At 46.8% G+C, this 24,684-nt stretch overlaps 2 protein-coding genes across 10 annotated transcripts in view; one reads left to right on the top strand and one right to left on the bottom strand.

Moving 5' to 3' along the window:
* The window catches only part of RELCH (RAB11 binding and LisH domain, coiled-coil and HEAT repeat containing), a 1,825,259-nt gene extending 1,803,230 nt beyond the window's left edge, over nt 1–22,029 (bottom strand). For 4 of the 8 annotated variants that reach the window (XM_069613665.1, XM_069613669.1, XM_069613671.1 and 1 more), the window contains exon 1: nt 21,482–22,028. In XM_069613665.1, coding sequence (XP_069469766.1) covers nt 21,482–21,908 — 427 coding nt within the window. In that variant the 5' untranslated portion in view covers nt 21,909–22,028. Of the gene's footprint in view, nt 1–21,481 lie in introns of all 8 variants that reach the window. The other 4 variants (XM_069613667.1, XM_069613670.1, XM_069613672.1 and 1 more) reach the window with 2 other exon arrangements.
* A 772-nt stretch (nt 22,030–22,801) lies between these two features.
* The window catches only part of PIGN (phosphatidylinositol glycan anchor biosynthesis class N), a 1,975,532-nt gene continuing 1,973,649 nt past the window's right edge, over nt 22,802–24,684 (top strand). For both annotated transcript variants that reach the window (XM_069613664.1, XM_069613662.1), the window contains exon 1: nt 22,802–22,883. The gene's annotated coding sequence lies outside the window, so the exon portion shown is untranslated. The remainder of the gene's footprint in view (nt 22,884–24,684) is intronic.

The following is a 24,684-nucleotide window of genomic DNA, read 5'->3' as shown; positions in this document are numbered from 1 at the left end:
GCACAAGGTCTTTCAGGAGGCGTACGAAAGTGGGATACTACCTGATAGCATGAGAGAGACTCTTTTGATCCCGATTATTAAACCCAACAAACCCACAAGTAAATGTGATTCCTACCGGCCAATAGCCATCCTCAATTATGACGTGAAAATACTAACGACGATCCTAGCAAAGAGACTGGCTAAAATAATAGGTGAAATCGTCCATACAGACCAGTGCGGCTTTGTACCGAGCCGAAACACCACCATGAATTTACGCAGGCTACAACATGTCATCTGCCACACCAATGCCAGCACGGAGTCATATGCGCTATTATCCTTAGATGCCATTAAGGCGTTTGATTCCATTTTCTGGGAATGGCTAGTGGAGGTCCTAGTGAGTTTCGGCTTTGGCCCTGGGTTCGTTAGATGGGTCAAGATACTCTATAGTAAACCCAAAGCCTGAGTAAAGACCGGTAGACACATATCTGAGGCGTGGGACATATGTAGGGGCACCAGGCAGGGATGCCCATTATCCCCCATGCTTTACATACTGGGACTAGAGCCCATCGCTATTTATTTTCGGAAGGAATTCTTTGATGCAGGGATTCGCATAGGGGGTATAGACCATGTTATTTCACTTTACGCGGATGACGTGCTACTGTACGTCAGAGACGCATATAATAACGCGCCCACGATGCTAGATGTTCTAGATAGTTTTGCCAAGGTCTCTGGCATACAATTCAGCAGGGTAAAGTCTTGTCTTTTCCCCCTGGGTGGTCTCAAGGGCAGAGATATAGTAGAACTTCCCTCAGTGGGGATACGGTGGGATGTGTCCTCGTTCAAATATAATGCACACCCCCGAGCTCATGCACGAAAATAACATGAAGGCGGCGATTCCTGCTCTACGGAAATCCATGGGGTTCTAGGCGAAACTTCCCCTGTCCATGATGGGCAGAGCCTCAATAACCAAAATGATTATCCTCCCCAGGTTTCTCTATGGGTTTTAGAATGTCCACTTCTTCATCAGGGCCCCTTTCTTTCGCCTACTGGAAAGAATGATTAAAGACTTCCTATGGGGGAAGGGTAGACATAAGATAGCGTTCACCGCTCTAGTCCTGCCATACAACCAGGGTGAAATCCAACTCCCAAACCTGGAGAAGTATTATCTGGCGGCGCAACTTAGCTTTGTGACAAGGTGGTTATCGGATGAGTCTACCTCAGAGACGCCTCTGCTACAGCCCATGATCTCCCCGCTGTACTTGAAGGAGCTTATTTGGGCCCCCCCAACAGCTCTTGGCCGGTGCCCCCTTCCTAGCCACCCTGGGGAGGAAGGTCTGGGACAGAACAAAGACCCTTGTTCATATAAAGCACCCTTACTCCCCGGATATGCCGCTGATAACAGACATGTGCAAAGATGAATCAGACATGCAACACCTTAGGTATTGGGAAAAGTGGGGAGTGTACTCCTGGGGAGACCTATACGAGGACAGCTCTTTTAAAGAATTTGAGAAGCTACAAGAAGAGGCCGATATCCACACAGGGCAGTTCCTATGGTACCAGAGAATACGCACCATAGCACATAATAAATGGGAAAATTGGCCAGAGGAACCAGAACCTAACCCCCTTACCACGTTTTTGTATAACCTGGGTGAAAGCTGGAGGCCGGTATCACAGATTTATAGTCACCTGAGTGATACCCCTAATCCACGTAGTGCGGAATTGAAAGGTAAATGGGAAGGTGATGTGGGCCGGGAAATAACTGATGAAGAATGGGAAAGAGCCCTAAAATTTCCGAAATCAGTCTCCAGAAACCACAGGTTTCGACAAATACAACTGAACTTGCTGTATCGAACATATTTAACCCCGCTCAGGTTGGCAAAGTTTAAAACCTCAATACAATCTACCTGCATCTGGTACAGTGCGGATGGGGCAGACTTGATTCACATGTTTTGGTCCTGCGCCAAAACACAGTCCTTCTGGACCACCATACGACAAACAGGTGAAAAGGCTGGGATGATTAGATACCATTGGACCCCAGTCGAATGCCTTTTAGGGACATACCCCAGGCCGGCCAAACAAACATCTGGCCAAGCTAATGGGCATTATGTGTATCTTGGCAAAAAGGACAATTGCAATGTCCTGGAAGAAGCCTGCCGGGCCACAACACAAGCTGGAACGATGGGTCCATGCCGAAACGAAGGCTTGGGAAAACAGTGTTGCCAAATCCACAGATGCCTCGAGCATGACTCTGGAAGCTTGGAAGGAACTCACAGGGTCGTTGTTCCACCCTTCAGACGATAAGCCCCCATGAACAAGGGAAATTCCATGGACATCAGATAGTAACCCATAGTTGCAATACCACCGAGTTGAGTGATCCTAAATAAAGGGGATTCTGTTGTGGTGGACCCCCTGCGCCCCCCACCCCTTGTCTGATCGTCTATCCCCTACATTCTGCAGCTGATACTGAACTGCTACACTTGAAGAAATACTCAGAGACAGTTAAAGTTAAATTGTTGTAAATGTTAATGTTGTTGTTTTACAATGCTCATCATCCTTGAATTGGAAGTGCATTTGATGCCATGTAAGCGTAAAAAAATGATAAATGCCAATAAACAAATTTAAAAATAAATCTCAGAAAGATGGCAACTCAGTAGAGGTACTAGACAGGGGTGCCCGTGGACCCCTGATGCTCTATATTCTTGCACTGGAACCCCTGGTTATATACCTAAGACAACAGTACGGAGAGGGTGGGATTTTCACCAAAGGAGGGCCACATCTAACATCACTATAGGCAGATGACATGCTATTATACTTGAGATACCCGGAAGAAAATCTGCAATACATTCTAGAAGTGATGGAACGATTTGCGTTGCTCTCGGACTTTGCAGTCAACCCTAAAAAGTCGAGCATATTCCCCCCTAGGGAGATATAAAGGGATCCCGCGAGAGTACTAACCTAATTTACAAGTACCATGGGAGACCAAAACCTTCCTATACCTGGGACTAGACATCTACCATGCTGTCGAAAATGAACACAGAAAAGGCAGTGACAAATATTGAGAACAGTACGAGATTCTGGGCTAAGCTCCCATTGGCTATGATGGGAAGGGCGGCCTTACTGAAGATGGTGGTGTTGCCCAGACTGCTACACTTCTTTGGGCACATAACATATTTAATACCTAGACGTTTCTTTGTTAAACTCCAGAGCATTTGTAGAGGTTTCATCTGGCAAATCACCAGAAATAGAACAGCCCTGTGGAAACTATAGAATACATATGATAAAGGTGGCATAAAATTCCCCAATTTCGAGATCTATTACTGGGCCAGGCAACTACGATATGTCGCCAATTGGCTGTCAGAAGATTCAACAGCTCAATCCAGACTGCTGAGGTCAGACTGTGCCCCATTTCTCTTGAAAGAATGGATATGGCTGCCCAAAGTTGAACCAAAGGGATGCCCGAGAATGTTGAAACTAGGATGACAAATGTGGCAGAAGGCTTGTCAAGCCATGGAAAACCCAACCCTGTGCTCCCCGCAGGTACCGCTAGTGGCACTGACCAAAGGGGATGTGCAACTGCGACAGACAATACGCAGATACTGGGAACCAACGGGTATTGCAACAGTGGGGGATATATGGCAAGATGGGAACATACTGGAATTCAACGCATTGGTTGAAGAAACGGGCCTACATCCTGGACAATCTATCACATACACCAGATTGGTACGACGAGGGAAAGAAACATGGTCTGAAATAGCGCTAGCAGACCAACCAGACACAGGTATAGATACAATATACGATATCGCAGAGGGAGGGCATGAGGTCTCTCGGATCTACGAACTATTGATGACTAGGGTGGGGAAGAAAGTGATTCAGCTAAAACAGGATTGGGAAGAAGAGGTGGGAGGAAGTATGAATGATGGGCAGTGGGAGAGGGCCCAGAGGTATGATAGGATATGGCGTTTATAACGCACCTATACACAAGTGTTTCAAGGTACCATAAACGGGTGTCTAGGAATGCAAGGCTCCAACAAATCCAGCTGTATACAACTCACAGAGCGTACATGACCCCCCAAAAGATAGCCCGCTTTGAGAACGCAGGAATACAAACATGTCCCAAGTGTGGAGAAGTGAATGCCAGGATGACACATATGTTCTGGGCATGCCCAGAACTTGGTGAATTCTGGAAAGAAGCGGCCCACCGGCTAGCAGAGAAAGGCATTACGCTAATAGTTGAGTCGGTACGGGCATGTATGTTGGGAGAGTTTCCCAGACCATGTAAGCTAAAGCATGTGAGTAAACTTAAGGACCTGGCTTATATACTGTCTAAGCGGAGAATTGCCATGGGTTGGAAAGCACACAATAGACCCAAGATAGAGGTCTGGTGGAATGGTCTTAAGATGTGGGCTGAAACTGAAACGGTGGCGTGGGCCGAGGCAACCAACAGAGGGGGGGAGGAAGAGACAGACACATTAACGGCCTGGAGGCACTTAGTGGCCACATTATCAGGGTCTACCCAGGGAAGATCAATTGGAGATGGAACCCCCACAAGACACGGACGAGGATAAATCCCCAGAGAACTTAGCGGATAGCGAAACGGAATAAGCTCGGGTTGTTGAGGGGGGAGGGTAAAGGGGTTGTAGCAGTTATGGTTTAAATATGATACGAGCTACATAGACTGTACAACTTGCACAGCAAAGTTTGTTTTTTATGTGATTGCTTTATGGTTGTGAAATTAATAAAAAATTGTTCCCAAAAAAAAAGTTAATTCACTGCGTTCTGAATCAAATATACTGTTTAAAAACGTGAAATATAAATCATTGCTCATCTTACTCGTTTCATTTTATTGACATTCTGAAGCAAACCGCTGTGAAACAGAAATAAGCAGTATTAATTTAAAAATCAGAGAGGTCAGAAAGAATTTGCCCTGGACAAGATCTAAATGCACCTTCATTCATTCAAGGCGAAGCACCTGCTACTGTGACCGTGAATAATGGTAATGCAGTAAAGCAGACACTTGACAATTCGGCCTACTATACCGCAGAGAAGACTGCCCTCGGGAGCCAGCCAGTACCCACAACTCCCAAAAAGTGCAACTACACAATTGCTGTCGGTGTGAACATCACTAGATATTTTAAGAACTTAGAAACTGTTTGGAAGACACTATATCCAAAGAGTACCGAAAACAGAAGGCATCACAGTTTTCTTAGAGACAGGTCCACATAGAGGAGCAGAGACAGACGATTACAGGGCCATGAAAAAAGCCCAAGAAATGATACTAAAATTCCAATGGCAACAGAGAAGGGGTGCAACAGAAAATATCAAGAAATTGCTGCTGACATCGCATCTACTGCCACTTCCTTCAGGCCGCCAAAAATATGTATAGTCTTCGATTTGGCTGCAGGTGTATAGCATTGGAATTTCAAAAGATACAGGAGTCCATCCCAACTGACACAGTTTAGCTGTGACTGAGAGCAGTGGAGGCGACATCCACTCTCCTGAGAGCAACACATACAATGCATCCCCCACTCAGGAAAATGGAATGGATAAAGTCCCTCGGATCCCGTGGTTTCTCTACACTAGGCACTTTTCTAGCAAAAGCGTACATCGTTATAGAAACAAGCTAAGTACGAGTTTAGCATTAATTTACCCACTCGAGTGAAAAAACACAGGGATCAGCATGCTTTGTAATTTGAGCCTAAACATGCCTTCTTGACGTTTTAACCGTATTATTCAGACTTAAAGACACAATGAGAAAATGCACGAGGGGCGTGGCCTGGAGCGTCATTGATGTGGCTGCTTCTCTAATGGCCCTGTGTAAGGCCCGTTTCTGCCACTGATAATATGCAGTTTCCGAGTGCGATTTAGGTCAGAAGAAGAACCAGAGAAGATGGGAATACCTCAAGCAACCCTGGCCTCGAGCTGAGCTCGTAAAGCAGACCAGTTCGCCAGATCCTGGAGGTTGCCTGGGGCTGCCGCCTTCGGGGCATTCAAAATGGCAGGTGCACCTCATGAAATCGAGGAGAGAAGACCGGTCAGCGCTACGTCCTGCTGACTTGATCTATAGGGGACCCGGGCGGCAAGCAGGGTTTAGCAGCGGGTCGTGGTGCAGCTGATCGCCCGCTGCAGCCTCAGGGACAGTGTGATCGCTCCAGGCGCTGAGCGCTCAGAGGAATCCTTTCTGCTCTATGCCGCAGGATAGCGCAGATCCCTACTCCTGGCTGCGGCACTCGGCTGGGGCAGTGCGCACTGGAGCTCCTCGGGGCCCTGGCTCGCCTATGGACAGCGGAGCAGCGCTACGGGACGCCCAGCCTCAACAAGCTCCCTCTCCTTCATGACGGGCCATCCGCTACGATGACAGTAGGACGGCGGATTGGTGCAGCAAACCGCCCAGCCCCGGCGGGCACCATCTCCTTTACTGCGGGCCATCCGTTCTGTAACAACAACAGCAGTATTGCGGCAAGCCCGCTGAACAACGTGGAAGAAGTCGGTCCCTCAGTCCCACACGCTGCGAGGGGAGGTGGGCCCCGACCTCTGGCATGTCAGGGGCTCATACAGCGCCGGCCTGGCAATGCAATTCTCCAACCAGTCTTAGAATAAAGATGACCACTTGTTCGATTTCCTGATCTGAGTCTGGAAATTGGAATGGGGATGCCAAGCCATAACTGAAGCGGTTACTCAGTGAACCCCTCACCTACCCTCCCACCCCCCTCATATCCAGAGGGAGAATCATCGCCTTTCTGAGTGAAGCCCCAGCTGCACCTTCTACAGCTTCATGATCTGAGCTGAACAGTAAGACCACCCACTTTTCTCCCTAGATGGTCCCAGTACAGCAAAGCAAAGCACCCTGCTGGCAAAGAAACCCTTTTCATCATCCGCCTGATCTACTCACTCACCCAAGGGCCCATGGCATAGGAATCGGGAGTGGTGAAGACCCTCTCATTCAGACGGAGGGAGCCTGCTCCCGCTCCCGTTCTTCACAATTCAGAGTGTGCACAGGGAATCCCACCAGAAGCTTGCAAACATTTCCAAACATCTTAAAGCCACTAAAAGTGCTGACATTACCACCATGCTGCTCCCAGTGGAAAAAGGGAAGAAGACATTCTCCCAAATCTTTGCCCCAGACGTCCTCTGAGGGGACCAATCAACTGGCATCCAAAGGAGACATACAAGCCTTTATGTTGGACATTAAAACCGAATTTCGATCCGGTATGACGGAGCTTACCACGAAGCTGAAACAAATAGAGCAGAGGGTGGTGGAGGTGGACCAAAGAGTGGGAGAGGTGGGGGACCTAATGTAAGAACACTCAGCGACACTCCTGGAGATACAACGCACCATCTAGACCCTGACCAACAGAAATGAGATCTTAGAATATAAACAGGAGGATCTGGAGAACAGGGCCCGACGGAACAACCTACGTATTCGGGGGTCGCCTCCTCGATCCTGGACCAAATCCTGGCCGAATATGTGGAAGACCTCTTTCAATCCCTACTGTCATAACTGAATAAATCTCAGCTCATATTGGACCGTACCCATAGACTCCAGCCCCGACGAGGGGTGGAAACGGATTCCCCCCAAGGAATGTCATTACCCGGGTCCATTTCTACACAACCAAGGAGGACATATGGCAATAGGTTTCTCCCAAGATGAAATAACTTTCCAGGGGTCCCCTCTCCAGATCTTTCAAGACCTGGCCCTAGTGACAATACAGAAGCGGAGGGCCCCGAGACCCTTAACATTATTCCTTCAGGACCAACATATTAGATACCCCTGGCTATTCCCTACTGCAGTTCAAGACTCATACAAAGGGGTGCCCCGGACGATTGGGTAGCTGGAGGATGCGGAATCAATTTTATGGCCCAACTCACCTGGTAAGGAGGATGGCGCCTCGCCTGACTCGACGGATAGGGGCTCCGAGACCTCCCCCTAAGACAAAACGCTCAACCTGGTCAAAGGTGAAGAAGGGTCGGAACGCGAGATGACCTAACACCGGGACTCAGGAGGAAAGGCAAAGAGCTCCCATGGCCCGGATGACCGGAATAGATCTGCAGTGTCTGTCTCGAATCCAGGTCTCGGATCCTGAACAGTTGATCCAGATGAATTCAGATCGTTACGAAACACAATGCTACCAGACATCAGTAGCAAGCTTCACACGGCACATGCCCAACCCCAAGGTGGATGACATCAGCAAGCCCTTAAGAGTGAAATATAGACCAATATTGTACAGACCAATATTCTACAAACTGATTTAGCTGTGTTGGCTAAGGGATATGCCGATGGAGGAAAATCGGCTTCCCACGATTTGGTTTTTCGGGCTTCCCGTTGGAGGCTCATGTTAAAATCCCAGTTGCACAATGATATCAGGATAACAAAACCCCTGGATGGTGAATGAATCACACCCGGAACAGACCCCGCTCCCAGGAAACACTGATGCTCCTGAGACGCCCCCACCACACCAGAAACTGAAATTCATCTTGCTAAACATTAGGGTCTGAACTCCCCCCTCCAAACAGAAATCAACATTGCAATGGCTGCAGGACGTGGAAAGCTTGCTGGTTTTCTTGCAGGAAACGACACCTAAAGCCAGCAGTTTTGACATGCCTCCGCAATAAGAATTTCCCGCTTCAATATCTGGCCTCTAATGGAACTGAAAAAGGGGGTATGGCAATCCTCTTCGCCAGAAAGGTGCAGCCACAGTACTAGAGATGCGACTGTGTCCAGAGGGCTGCTATACAGCAGTCATGGGCCTTATATTTGGGCAACTCTACTCCCTCATCTCGATTTATGCTCCAAATGAAGGACAGGAGGCATTCTACAAAACTCTGGGCGAAACCCTCCTCCCTTTTGTTGAAGGCCAAATTGTCATTGGAGGAGACTTCAACTGGGTCCCTGACCCCGCAAGGGACAGATCTCTCCCCGAACCCCCAGGGACTTTAAGCTTGCTATGGGCCTCCTTCAACTATTTCGAACCCTGGAGATGGTGGGTGCTTCACCCCAGCGAAAAAGACTTCTTTTCACATGTGCACAGAACCTTCTCCCCGATTGATCTCTTACTTGCCTCCCCACAAATCCTGGCCTTTGTAGGCGACGGGACCATTGGCACAAGGGTACTCCCTGACCATGCCCTGTTGACTCTGACCCCCAGAGCCCATGAGCCTGACCCACCTTTGCAACGCCGCTGGAACCTGTATGACCCCATTCTGAATTAAATGCCGTTCAGGGACTCAATACCTTAGTGATCAGGAACTTTTTCCGGGAAAATCTGACTGAAGATACCTCCCAAGCCAACACATGGGACGCTATGAAAGCTGTGGTGCAGGGAGAATTGATTGCACATGGGCGGCATTCCATAAACACAAGTGACAAGCCCGACTGGACCTCGAAGAAGAGGTTCAGAAAGCCAAGGCCAATCAAACCGAAAGGCTGGTCTCTGAGGTCCCAACAAGCCCTACAAACAGCCCGGGGAAAGTTGGTGGCCCACTGAAGAGGAAACAGTGCATTTATTGGCCAAATCCAAGCAGGGCTACTATGCCAGGAACAACAAAACAAATTATCTTCTGGTGGAGAAAATGGCCACGGCAAGGAAAAAGAACACTATATTGGACCTCCGCGACCCCCAGGGCAAGGTCCAATATGTGGAGCAATATAAACAGACTGACAGCAGCCCATCTTTCTGAGACAATGTCGGCGTCACCCATGGTCCAAACGGAACAGCAAGAGTAACTACAAGGGGCCGCTCTTCCTCAACTTGAGGAGTCTGAGTGGGAGTGTGTAAACACCCCGATCACAGGTGAGGAGGTCAAAACAGCCATTAAGTCCCTCAAACCTAGAGCTCCAGGCCCAGACGGGTTCACAACGAGGTTCTATAAATCGCCCCCCAACTGGTAGCCCCGCTAACAGCCCTCTTAATTCATTTGGTGTCTCGGGAGCCTACACCCCATCAATGCAAGAATCCATTACTATCCTGTTGCTTAAACCTGGCAAAGAACCCAGAGAAAAAAGCTCATATAGGCCCATTTCCTGACTAAATATCGACGCCAACACCTACTCGAAAATATTAGCGAAACGCCTAGCACACTACCTACCCAATTTAATAGATCTGGACCAAACAGGCTTCATAATGCATAGGTCAACTGGGGATAACATCCGCAGAGCCTTGAATCTAGTAGATATTGCAACACAAGACTCACACAAACTAGCACTGCTGGCTTTGGATGTGACTAAGGCCTTTGACAAAGTGGACTGGACCTTTCTACAACTTACCCTGGAAACCTTCCACTTTGGCCCAAACGTCTGGAAATTCGACCAACCAATCCCCAAAAACCCTCCTTAGGGTCAATGGCAATCTATCGGACCCAATCCCCTTAGCCTGTGGAACCAGGCAAGGCTGCCCCACTCTCTCCTTTTGTTTGCGCTGGTAATGGAACCATTTGCCCAGCGGGTTGGACTAGACCCAAACATCAAAGGTCTTCTCATTGGCACCTCTAAAATGGCACTCTATGCTGATGACATGTCGCTATCCATAACAGACATGAACTCTTTGCTAACGTCAACCCTTGCAGAGCTCGCAGATTTGGGAGGGTAGCGGGTTTTACTATCAATTTTGGGAAATCAGTTGCATTAGGGATTGGTCTGGAACCAGGGGAACAGGAAATCTTAAAAACCCTATGCCTGATCCGATGGAGTGAGAAAGTTATTCTCTACCTGGGGGTCCAGATCCCTGCCTGCCCTGGAGGTTTCTATACATCGAACTTTCCCCCGCATTTTAAAGAACTGGAAAGCGATCTCGAATTATGAACCTCACATGAGATCTCACTCATTGGGCGTATTACCACCTGCAAAATGAATCTCCTCCCATGGTTCCTATATGCCTTTTCCTACCTACCCACAACGATTCTACTGCCCCCCCCCTCAGATGCATACAGAAATAAATGCTCTGATTTATCAGGATGGGCAGGAAGGCGAGGATCTCCCAGAAAGCTATGATAGGCAGCGCCAGACTGGGGAGGACTAGGGGATTCCGACCTGCACAAATACCAGGTGGCTGCATAACTGGCACATGTACGGGTGTGGTTCATGATCACTGGGCGCCCAAAATGGGTAGAAGTCGAGCAATCTCGCCTCTCACTCCCCTGCACTTACTCCCGCACGTCCCGCCTCCACTACGCCGAACCTGGAGTGGGACTTTGGCCTCGACTAAACACACCCTCAAAACTTAGGACTGGGCATTAAAACATAAGGGCATCCCGAGGGGGTTAGGTCCTTCCCCCCCGTTTTTTCCATAATCCAGCCTTCTCCCCTGGGTCCCGCACACTGAACTTCAAGAAATGGACGGCGGAGGGGGGCTTGAATCCCTGGGGCAACTCTTTGATGTTGACCAGCCTCACTCCTTCGAATGCAAAACAGCCTTTCATCTAACGGAGATGGATACATTCTCTTACATGCAACTTCAACAATGGTGCTCCCATGCCCAAACCCGTGAAGCAGCGATATGCACCCCTAGCCCTCTTGAGCTTACCCTGAAGGAACTACCGCCTCAAGGGAAAATTTCCACGCTCTACAAATGATTGCAGGAGGATATTCTAACCACAAGGGCCCCCTACATGGCACAGTGGGAGGCATACCTAGGGCATCCTCTGGAAGACCAAACGTGGGTGTACATATGATTTAGGACTCAGTCCTCATCCTTCTGCATCACTAACCTAGAATGCTCCCATAAACTGCTTCTGCGATGGTAATGCCCTCCGCTACGCCTGCATCACTTTAACCTGGCCCTGGAACCCCAATGCTGGTGCCTATGTGTGCAGCCGGGGTCATACTTCCATATGTGGTGTTCATGTCCGACCGTAAAAGCTTTCTGGGCACAATGTGTCGCTACTATAAAAGACATTACCCAAGTGTCGTTCCCCATGGAGCAGGAAATCATCCTGCTAGGCGCCCCGTCCCCGAGTACTTACCCGAGATCCAGGAAAATAGACAAACTTCTGACAACTCCTACTGGCCGGGAAAATTACAGAAACCCGCACTTGGAAGACACCGCAAGACCCCTCAATGACCCTTTGGTGGACCATACTTTGGGACATTTTTATTGTAGAAAAAGTCACAGCAGCCAAGGCAGGCCTCTTACATCATTTTGCAAACATATAGGCTCCATTCCTAGATTATGATCAGAACTTCCCGGCAATGACCCACAAAACCCAATTGGACAGAGGGGCCTCTATTTGGGCAGTGAGCTGCTCGCGCTCCACTGGACCAGGAGGAAGGCTGAATCAGAGTGGGACTAGAGGGGAATGGGGTGAGGGCACTGGGGTCTCCGGACTATGCTTGCTCAGTCTCATTTTACGGAAATTTGGGTTACTCAATGTCTTTGATATGCTTGTATTGTTGTCATTGGTGTTGCCGGTTTAAAATAAACATGTGGAAAAAAAAAAAAATTGCACACCAAAATCACCTGCTTATAATTATTGTTCGCACAGCAAGCAGCTCGCTATGCACTACTCTTTCGTAATCACTTCACATTCACTTTTATATATTTTTTTGTTTTTGTTTAAGAGAAATCCCACAGGCGTCCCTGCCAATGGCCCACTCGCTGCCCAGTCTACAGCCATCTACCACTAATCATTTCATTTTAAATGCTTTGCCGATAAAAAGACATTTTAAACAAATATTTGACAGATCCCAGTGCAAAACCCGTTTCTCACTTTGTGTTAGAAATGTAAAGTGACTAAAACAAACAAGAACAGAGCTTTTCCAGTGCAAGCTTGGAAGTTAGTCTTAGAGGGCCTCTGGGAAGAGCCAATTCTCCACCCTCAAAGCATCTGAGCCCCTAACTACCAAACAAAACAAAAAACACCGTTGAGACCTCTGCCTGAACTGCACATAGAACCAAACCAGCCAGTCATTTTTTTAAAATTAAATTTGATTTTGTTGCAAATTAAACTGTACTAATAAAGTTTCTTTAACATTATTTCACTACAATATACATTTTAAAAGATTCACAAGAAGATTTAACATTATAATGTTTCAGAAGGCATCTAGTCACAATTTCCACAATATAAGTATAGATATAAATTATCTGTGTTTAATTCATTAAAATCGTACCGGTTGACTGTTGGTTGCAGTCAGGGCATAGGGATTGTGTGAGGTGCATGGTACTTTTGGTATTGTTCAACTGTTAGTTACAGTTGTGGTTTGGTATAGGGCCGTGTGTGTGGTGCATGGTACCGGTTGACTGTTGGTTACAGTCGGGGCATTTGGTGTAGGGCCGTGTGAGGTGCATGGTACTGGTTGACTGTTATGTTACAGTCGGGGCCTCATGGACTGTGTGAGGTGCATGTTACCAGTTGACTGTTCGTTGTAGTTGCGGTTTGGTATGGGGCCATGTGAGGTGCATGGTACTCTTGGGTTTATTCAACTGTTGGTTACAATTTCAGTTTGGTATAGGGCCACGCGAAGTACATGGTATTCTTGGGGCCGGTCAACAGTCGGTCGCAGTTGTGTGTAGCATTGGGTTACGTGAGGTGCATGGCAGGAGGATGTTTTCTACAGAGGCCTGCAGGTCGGTGTTGATTTCAATAAGGGCCATATTAGGTGCATGGGATTGATGCAGTGTGTTTAGGGCTGTTGGTCATAGCTGGGTGCCAGGTGAGGTGCATTTGTGGAGTTGGTGGGTGTTAAAGATGTGTTTGAGGGGTTGGTGCAGAACGTAGTGAGGAATAGATTGTGGTGTTGGTGCGGAGTGTGGTGTTAGCATTTTTGGCCTGTTGGCTACACCAGGGTGCCATTTGAGGTGCTACCGGTGTTTTGACTGTTGGTTGCAGTCAGTGAGGGAGTGTTGGTGTGGAAATTGAGGTTGACTGCACTTTGAAGTTTATGCGTTTGGTTTTAGCTGTTGGTTACATTTGGGGTTGATAGCGTTTTAGGTTGACTGCGATTTGCTATTGGTTACAGTCGAGGTGGTAGGCGGTGTATTGTGTTTATAGACTGTTAATTTGGCGCATGTACACTGTGTAGAAAAGTGTGTGCGCAGGCATTGTTTTCTGTGGAGGGTGAAACAGTTGGCGCTAGTGGTGTTAGTTATGTAGGTGGTGATCCATCATAGAAGGTGAGTTATGTTGGGTGTCGGTGTACATCACCTTTTTCTGTCGCTGGGGGTGCTCTGGCGACAATGGAAGTTCAGGGCGTTCTGGCGACAATAGCAGTTCAGGGCGTCTCTGTCGTTGCAGTTGGTTGCTGTGCAATGGTGTGCTGTAGATGTATGTTGATTTGCAAGTGCCTGGATGCAATTTGTGTTTTCAGGAACTGTGTTCTGGTTGCACATTCTGCCGGTGGTTGCAGTGCATGGTGCATTTGGCTGTACAATTGTGTGCCGCAGACATAGGCTGGTCTGTGGGTTGTTGGATGCAGTTTTACATTTTGCCAGTTTAGGGGTTGTGGTACGTTTCCAGTGTGCCTGGGGGTAGTTCAGGGTGCCTCTTTAGCTGGTTCTATTGTCTTGTGGCGGTTTGTCTACGAAGGTAGTTCAGGGTACCTCCATAGTTGGTTTCTATAGTTGCTTGTTGCTACGTGATTGTGTGCTGTAGATGTAGGCTGGTTTGCAGGTTGTTGAGTGCAGTTTGCATTTTCGGGAACTGTGTTCGGGTTTGTGCCTTGCAGTGGTGTGTTGCTTTTGGCTCACAGTTTCTGTTCAGCGTTCTGTCATTGTGGTTGGGTTAACTAACGGGGGGAGAAGTGTCATAATGTGCTGGGGTAAGGTACTGGTGCTGTGGAATCTCTAGTGGATGGAATGTTGCTGTGGATTGTGGAACTTTGAGTGTAGATGTTCCAAGTGTCAGTTGGAGATAGAGAGTAAGCTGGGTGGATGGGCCAGTGTTAATTCTTCCCTTGAACTAATGAACTTAACTGTATAATTGGGCCTAATAAACTACAAGTATCTTACCTGGTTCCCGTGTGCTGTGTGGTGGTAGAACCCCCACATAGGTTACTTCACTTAACTTTCAGGTGTCCACCATGTACGTGTCCCCTGGTGGCCTCAGTGCAACAGCATTTTAACTGGTCCCTGCTTCCTCACACCAAGAATGTCTAAGACTAAAATCCCCTTGATGGTCATTTAGTTCATGCATATTCCTCATTTACCCTAGCATGTCATGAAAATATTTGCATAGCACCCTTTGATGTCATACTTGAGGCATTCTGTTTGGAGCAGTGGGCACTCTTGTTGTTCATTCTGGTGTCATTCCCAACTGTAACGACCACATTTGGAGCAACACGCCTCTGGAGATCTGATGCTCTTAAAACCTTACATTCTGCTTCTCTCCATCTGAAATGCTCCAACATATGTTATGCTTCCCTGCCTTGCCTTTCCGTACACATTTTTTGCACCTCCAAGCTGCAAGACGATTGCTCTCAGGGGGCATTTGTGTGTAATGCACAAATTTCAGAGAGGTCCTCCCTTTTTCCTTGAATAATGTTGATGTATTTTAAGCCCAATGGCTTCTTGTGAGCTGGGATTTTTTTCCCTTTTTTGACGAGTAGTGTGATCTGATGTATTCATCATTAGTACCCGGCGAGGGTCAATCAGAATGTAACAATCAATCTGACTGGCCCTCTTCGGGGCTTTACCTGATCGAGAATCCCTCTCCCCACTACGTTCCTTCATGTCCCTGGCAGGGAGGGAGGTTCAACAGGGGGAGGGGGGATGGGTGGCAGCCACTCAGCCAATGAGGAGGCTCGGAATGGAGTAATCCCCGCTCCGGGCCACCACACGGCTGGAGGCTGCAATCTTCCCCTGCCGGGGATCGAGGTAAGTGTTTTCCCTCCCCCTGCACCTCCATCTAAACAATCCCCTCCCCGCCCTCCCAACCCAACTTACCTTCTTTTTGGTCCATTTCGGGAGTGGATGTGCTAGGAACACTTCTGTCCCCAGCGCGTCCGCTCCCGATATGCGACAGGCCGTCATGGAAAGGAAGAAGGGACTACATTCTTCCTTTCCATGCCAGCCATTTTTTTTGTTTACTTTTTTCAAACGGACTTCGTTTTCCCTTTGCCAGTGGCCATTTTTTTAACATTTTAAAATAAAAAAAAATACTTGCTTCACTCTGACCTGTAACTAAGGGCCCCGGGGCTTAACATGACTTGGTAACGCCTCCACGGCTCGGGTCTTATTGCCCAATTAATGTGTCCCTCTTACATATTTATCGACTGGCCCTATGAATGGACATGTCGCAATGAGACCACCGAGTGTGGAAATATAATTGTCAACGGCAAGCTATAGGTCCCCTCAGCATGGAAAAATGGGAAGTGTTCACAGTAGCTAATCATGTTTCAGGGAGGGCAGAGTGTGACGGCAGCAATATTCCTGACGGCAGCAATATTCCTGCAGTGATTGTGTACACAAGATAGTTCTGTTTTTACTGGGATTCTACAAACAATATTTTTACTGGGATTCTATAAGTAATATTTGTCAATCTGTTTATAGAAGATCCTTCTTAGTTTCTTAGTGTTCTTTCTTGTTATTATAAACTCATTGTACTGGCGCTTCTTTTGTTTCCCGGGGCTCCTATTGTAGCTTCACAATAGGGCCAAGACTGATTTCTAGATCCCAGGCTTGTCTATTGTGACCTCACAGGGGGAAGGAACACCTACTATTTAGAGTTATTAATTGTTTGTTGCAATGTTCTGTTGGGCCAGATGCCTGAACAACTGTTTTCAATCCCACATAGTTCCCTAGTTCTATTAATGACCCCTTCACTGCATCGAACTACTCTTCACAAGAATTCTCCATGAGTCCCAATGTTCAGTTCTGTATTTCTGTGGCAAAAACGACATGCCCAATGAATCCATGCTCCTTTCTGCAGTTTCATTGGGATAGCCAAACGTTGGTGTGTGTAGCCCCACCTTCTTGGTTTACTTTTCCTTACTTACTTTTGTTCCTTTAACATAAAGTAGCATACTGAGACATTTTAAACCCTACAGAAACAGGTGTGGATATCATCCCTGCCTGGTTGCTTCCAGAGTGCGCAGATTATCTTTGCCCTTTGGTGTGTTGTAAGCTGTTGAATTACTCGCAGTTGGAAGAGCTTGTCCTTGCAAAAGTTAACTTTTTTTTTTTTAAAAGAGGAATATTAAACTCCTATTTAAAACAAAGAAAAACACACGCTTGCGCACAACACACACACACTTAATCCTAGTAGAATCGTCAATTACCGTCCAATCACCAACCTACTACATTCCTTATAGAATATTCAGAACGGGAAATGTTAGCGCAACTTCAGGACCATTTGGATAAACACCGGCTGTTGAGCTCAGCGCAATGTGGGTTTAGACATTGTCATGATTCCAAGACTGCCTTAGTGGAAATCAGGGTTAATATTTTAACGCAGGCTGTTCACAGAAATCTAATGCTCCAGATACTTCTGAACCTCTCCGCAGCTTTCAACAAAGCGGACTTTAAGAACTTTTTGTCTCACCTGCCGGAAGTCAAAGGAATTGGTCTTCAAATTTTTTCAATAGTTCTCCTCATTTAAGCGATCTCTGGTCAGCAGACTACTGAGGAATGTTTTTCAAGCCAGACCACTGATGAGTGTCGGGGGGCCTCAGGGCTCCCCGTTCCCAAATACTGTTCAATAATTAAATCATGCCTTTATTTTCACTTTTACATAGAGGTTTCACCTCAAAGCAATCATATGCTGATGACACCAACTGTATATCACAATAGGGAAAGACAATAGAGTGCAGTGGAGGTTTGGATGATGGAAACTTGGTTACAAATGAATGTGGGAAAAACAGAGGTTATATTTATGGGCAGTCAAAGTCAATTATGGAGGCCTCCAACTAGGTTTGCCTTCCAATTTCCACCCCATCACCCTGTGATTGAGATAAAAATCAAAAAGGTAAAGTACTTCTTTTCCAGACAAGTACCCAGTAAATCTATTTAATCAATGTATTCTCCCTAAGTAGAATGGTTGCTGATGCGAGGCATATTGCTCAGCCCTCTTCCTGATCCCTGGTCCTTCAAGCCTACCACTTTATTTATTCTCTGATGACTGCAGAATGCACTGTCCAGGCCTCACACTTCTGTCTCAACAGAGATTACCAGACTGCTTCATGTCTAAGATAAGCATCAAAAGATTACTCTTCTGTTCAGCAAAGGCTGCTCCAACACACATGTTTAGACGGAGCTATTGTCTCGCTCACCCATTTTTCAGGGATCCAAGAAGTGCAGCAGCCGTTCAGTAAAGATTCTCCAATGCAAACATTGGCCTTCCACTCTTTCACTGCCAACCCCCTGCCACTCCGAGATTTCGGGGATAGCCCTTTATTCTACCCAACTACATGGGTAGACCTGCCGCAAAGTAAACATTCTGGATCCCATGCAGCCTGAGCCTTGGAATGTGGAAATAACTGCAAGTGGATTCCAAGTCTAAACAAATATATGCATGAACCCCAAACAAAGTTGAGGAAAACAACTTCAAAAGAAACTGCAAATAAATCGGGTATTTGGGAATATGACAGAATAAGGTTGTTCAAGTTCCTGATAATGAAGTGAATGATATGGTCCTGTCACTGCTCTGTGTTCCTGTGGCCGGGTGCTCAGCAACCCATGTATTTAGAATGGAAGGTAGTTCAAGGCATAAAATGAGCAGTCTCACATAGCAATTTGCTATGCAATTCTATGTTTGTTAATCAAATGGACACTTGTGAAGCAAAGTTAGCTATTTAAGTTGCCCTCTTCAATGGAAGCACAGTTCACAATACATGCTCTCCTTGCCCTCTGTGCTCTCTTCATACTGTTCTCTCGGTTCATTTCAAGTGCTAATGAGGAAAAGTGCAGCAGTAATCATCTCCTCTGCTCTTAAGTGCCAAATGCATGTGGAGGAGTGGTAGGCAAGAATTTCTTTTTCAAATAATTGCAGTTCAGAGGTGATCTGGGTGATACTTTTCTTAACCTTTTTATATCCTGTCTGGCTAAGACTAGTATGTGTCAACTTGTCATGCAATTCCATTCCTAAAACATAAGTTGTTAGATAATGCATGCTTCGAGTATTGATACTGTGAAACACTGCATGCATCGTCTCCATGCTTTACAGTAAAGTTTAGGTTAGTGTATCTGGATTTCATAGTGTCAACTATATTTCATTTTGTTTGGGAAGATGCATCATATTGACTAGTGAACACTTTTCAAAATGTACATGATCAAATGCTTTTGATGGCAAACCTATTTCTGTAACTTGCAGGTTGTATACATCTAGTAACTGGTGCTCAACCCATGATCAAACCTGTACTCCTTGACATTCTATAATCACCCTGTTGATTTATACCAGGTAGCCAAAAAAGTGAGATGAGCACAAACTACAATATTCCACCTAGTTTGCCCAGTTCTCTGCCGGCTATACAGTCTACTCTGCTTCGTCTCTTTGTTTCCTCTTACATAATGAATGCACAAAGCAGACTAGATGCTTACGCAAAGTAGCGATCAATAGTTCCATCCAGCCTGTACATCTACAGATCTACTGCAGTACCCAACACTGTAGTTAGCATCCAGAGCTCGCTTTGCTTTAGGATTGTATTCTATATTACCATCTGTAGCAGACAGCTAGCCAAACTGGTTTAAGAGCCTTTTTATCATATACATGTGTGTGTCCATTAATGCAGCCAACCTTTTACAGACACTCATCTATGGCTCGCAAAGTCTTTTCGCCCACTCGCATAGTCGAGTAGATTTTATGAAGGGTGAGTAGCATTTACAAGAGATGTTTGAAACTTTTAGTTAACCTTTACTTAGTTTGCAGTAAATGTCAAATAGAAGGTTTCACTGTGCATGGCTGGCCTCTGGCAGCAGTGTGACAAAAATAAAGCGGGTTTATGACATGTACGAGTTTACAGAAATCACATTTTAAATTTCTAGTCCTCCATTGCTATGGGTCGACTGCATTTCTCTTAGGTTGAATAGGTAAACTAAATTACTCAACCTGCAGGTCTAGCTGAAGTTTAAAGAATTTGTAAACTCTGCTAATCAATTTTTTAAAACTAATGTATGCCTTGTAGTTGGTGGGTGCGTTGAAGGGGCGGAATGGAGAGCACAACACTTAGTCTACAACTGATGCAAACGGTAACACTGATTTTAAAAAATATTAAAAAGGCTATTCCTAATCTATCGATAGAGAACGAGGTTTGCATAACTGACCAAGGTAGAAGTATGTGGTGTAGTTGCTAACTTTGAAACCAGAAGATCCAAACTGTAAAGCCTGGGTTGTCAAACCAACCAAAAGTGTATGTGCCCCGTCCTGGCACTTATTTTCTCAGACTGTCTGATTATGATGTGGTGTTTTGACTTTTTTATTTTAACTCTCATTCAGTAGTTGTCTCACAACAAACAACACAATTGTGCACTGGCCACAGCCTCTTCATCCTGGGCCGGCTCATTATTAATCATGAACATGATGAGCCAGGTGGGCTCAGGACAGTGCTAGTTATCGATTTTCGTGGTTAGCAATGAGGTGGAAGGTGACAATTCTGGCTGTACCCGCACACTGCTCCAGTCATCCTGCATAACAGTGGTGCAGCTCCACTACAGTAATAACCAGCAACACTACCAGTGTAGTTTGAGAACAAGAGGACAGTCGCCTGCCTGAAGCACCAACACAAGGGCAAGGACCGAGAAAAGGCCATTGTATAAGAGGAGTGCCTATCATGAGTGCCAAGCTATACACACAGATTTTGCAGTATTTAACAGGTGAGGTAAACAGTTCAGCAATATTTTTTTCCTGCATTTGTCAGTCAAATTACAAAAGGAGGAAAACACATTTGCACTTTTTTCTGTGGATAGCTGGTCAACATTTTCCACTTGCCTGTTAACAATAAGAATGTGTTTAAAGAAGCGCTTTAACATTTGTCTTAAACTAGTATGCTATGTTATTTTGATTGGCATCTATAAATTGCACTTCTACAATAGTTAACACATCCATCGCCCACAATAGGTAGTGTAAGTTACTGATTGAACCCTACATATACCGACATTGTGGGAGACCAGCCATGGGTGGTGGCAGCCAGGGGCTCGGAGTTGTATCCGCCCCCCCCCTCCACCCTCACACCCTAAGTGTTACAAAATATTTGGGCCCTGGCACTTATTGTTTTACAAATTAAGCACTGTATGAGCCTGAACAAATATATAGCTCCCTGAGAATAATTTCCCTTATCTGACAAATCTGAAAGCCTTTCGGAAGAAATACGAACATCAGTAATTGGTCCCATATGAAATCAACAACTTGTATGGACAGGTAGACTGCAAGATAACGAGTCTTATACAGGTGTGGACACACACTTCATCCCACGTAAACTGCTTGATCAGACGCAAACTCCTCTCAGCTTTGCACGCACCACATTGCAAGATCTACATGCGTTGGGGTCAAGTTCTGTTGCCTTCACACTGGCTATCAATTAAGAGCTCCTCAGTGGACATGAGCACAGGTGGCAAGGATGGCGAAGGGCGTGATTGTCACTTACTCAAGCTGCCACCTCCAGCGGCGGCTCCAGCGCTGTGAGCGGTTTCACGGGCCACCCCAGGCGGCGCTGCGGTGGCCCCGGTCCCGGCTCCAGGCGGGGTGCAACCGCTCTGTCGCTCGAAGTGCCCTGGGTTGGAAAAGTAATCCCGCAGTCGAGGCAGTTCCCGGCCGCCTTCCAACAACTCCGTGTGCAGCTCCAGCGCAGTCAGCAGCAGTTGTTCCTTCAGGAGCTGCGCGGCCAGCAAGTCCAGTGATACAGAGCGCGGCTCCGCTGCCGGGCCCGTGGGAAGGGGCAGCACAGGGGGACCCGCCGGGGAGACTGCAGCTTCCGATCCTTCCATCGGGGACTCGGCCTCTGCCGCCGTCTCCTCGTCTTCCTCGGAGTCGCTCAGAAAAGGATTGACTGGGACCCCGGCAGTGCCCGCCATGGCTAGGCACAGGGAAAGAAGAGGCAACCTCGCCCGATACAAGCACAGACCGGGAGCGATGACAGCTGGCCTACAGCGCAGGCTCGGGCATTGGAACGCGAGACACGCCTCCAGGAGCTGTCAACAAGCGACGAAACTAAGGACAGGCGGTGTTATTTTCCGGCAGGAGAACCATGGACTTCCTGCCGACAAGAGTGGAGCCAACAGGTCAGCCATCTTAGAATGGAATAAAAGTAGTGTTGGACATCAGATTTCCGCCCTTACACAACTAAGGCGGTTTGTAGAAAAATCAGAATGCAAGCCAACAGCTATACTGACCAATTACAAGGTGTGTGTAAGGCATTGCAATAAAAATGATGGCGTTCATCGAGTAATATAGAAAATGTGTTGAGGTAATTCTACCAATTTTGCCTAATTAAGCAAGACAAACTGATAGACTACCTGAACTACGTGAGATAGTTTCGCTCTTTCCTTGTAGTATCTGGCCAGTAAAAAAATGCATGATTTGAATAAAAGTAAAATAAAAGTAACATTTACCACAAAATGATTACACTTTGTTTATGAATGACGTCTATGTGTGTCACAGGGTTTCCATTCTAAGGAGCTGATACCCGGAACTATGAATGGGAAAAAAAACAGTAATTTTCGGACAATGATATCCCGCTGATGCACCCGCGCTAGGAATCTCCCGTTGTCAGGTGTGGTGTTAATCTTTTGCGACCTAATACACCTATCAATGTCTAGAGGAAACGGGCAGGCTTTATACTAGGTTCTAGCTGGCCCTTCCCCAGTTGAGATTATTACACCCAACAAGGCTACCTACGCTACACCATATGCGGTCTAGTCTTAATGTTGTATGTGCGTATGGAATATACTACACTTCCCAGTGTGCCTTCTATGGCAGGCTTAGGTAGGAGTTCACCAGGAAGTAGTCTCATTGACAAATTGAGCTTCAGCACAAGCATGGTTGTGGAGGTAGGATGTTTTGGAGTGAATGAATGAAGGGGTTTGGATAGAGGGAGCTGCGAGATTAGCAACCTCTTGCGCTCCTTGCTGAGTGAAAGCACAGGTGTACATAGGAAGAAAGAGTCGTGATTTGACAGGATTAGTGTGCTCGTTTAGAAAACAAGTCACCGGTTATTATACACTAAGATTTCAGCTGGGGTAGTATTATGGGGTATTTGTGGAGGTTGCAGGCGGTGCCACATTTCATCCACTGAAGTGTGAATCTAGGATCGATGCATGGGTATTCGCTGAGAAAACCCTAAAGTGACTAATGGAAAAGCTTGAGCCAGTGCTCCTCAATCATACAGAATTCCTCCTGGATAACGTTCCGACCCTTCATTCTTGCCGTTGCAGAAGTGGTGCAGTCCTATGAAAGGTGTCTTCGAAGACATAGGTCTTCTTCAACACTCTCATGACTAGTGAGATGGGGCTAGTATGTATTGTGTCCCCGCTCAGCAGGCCTCATACACACGCTGACGCGGGACACCGAAAGAAAGGACCACACAGAAGGATACTAGGTGGGTAACTGGCTTGTAATGTTATCTGTTCCTCCCACATCAATGTTGGTCAAATGACCTTACTGGTCATGCCATCTCGTCACGTGTGTTGTTGTTGCCTATGGCACAACATCACACCTCCTCCCAAAATAATGTTCGTCCCCATTTCTTCGATCCATCTTCAGGGTCTTTTTATGTTTCGGCAGTGTTGCCCATCGACACGCCTGTGTTCATTGTTGCGTTCGACTTCCCTGTCTGTCTTGTACTCTTCTTCATCCCCAGTATATCCTGTCTCTTCTCTTTCCTTGTCACTATCTGGTTCGAGTTCTTCGAGAGGTTCTCTTCTTGCTCTGCTGAAGAAGGCGGATTTCCGAGTCACTCGATTGTCGGCTCGGGTTACTGTGATCATGGATCCGTTCCGGTATGATTAGTGGTCGGGGGTGAAAAGGTGGCATATCTTTGTGGGTAACCGTTTGTTTCACAATGACGTTTTCTCCCAGTGTGAGGTGAGATGTTTGCGCCTCCCGGCGGGTATCGGCGTATTCCTTGATTTTATCTTTTGTTGCATTGTCTCTTGCCTTTGCTTCACGTTCATGTCTGTTTGTGGTTCGACAGTCAAAGAGTCGTTAGGAAGTCGCGTTCGGAAAGGACAGCCGTACATCAATTCGGCGTGACATAACCCTGTGAAACTGTGTGGGTTGTTGCGATAATCCCGCAAGAGTTGTTAGGGGATCTTTTTCAGTGGTCTGTTCGTGATGTTTGCCACCTTCACCACCGTTTTTTGTTTGCCATGAAACGTTCAACTGTGCGGTTGTCTTGGGGGCCACGGAGGAGTGACCTTCCTGTTGTGGAAGTACATATACTGGGTAAACTCTGTGAAGTGGGAGCTAGTAAAAGGAGGTCCGTTATATGACTTCACCACTCTTGGTATGCCGTATGCTGAAAACATTCTGTCTAGCGCTGCAATTACAGCCGTGACTGCAGTCGATTTGCAGGATTTCCAGGATTTCCACCTCTGGAAACCGAGAGTCTTCGTTGGGCACCACCAGGATGTACTCACCATTCCGGAGAGGCCCATAGAAGTTGATGGCGACCTCTTCCCAGACGTGGTCCGCCAGGGGCGTTGTCGGAAGCGGTTCGGGGGTCATGTGCGGCTGGAGATTGAGACATACATGGCAGGACTTTAGTGTGTTCTTTATCAGTTCATCCATGTCAGGAAACCAGACGTTCTTTCTTAGTTGTTTCTTGGTTGGCACAATCCCCAGGTGGCCTTC

Source organism: Ambystoma mexicanum, chromosome 5p (genome assembly GCF_040938575.1).
Source record: "Ambystoma mexicanum isolate Mex_15411 chromosome 5p, UKY_AmexF1_1, whole genome shotgun sequence".
Taxonomy (NCBI): Eukaryota; Metazoa; Chordata; class Amphibia; order Caudata; family Ambystomatidae; genus Ambystoma; species Ambystoma mexicanum.
This window is presented reverse-complemented; position numbering and strand designations above follow the sequence as displayed.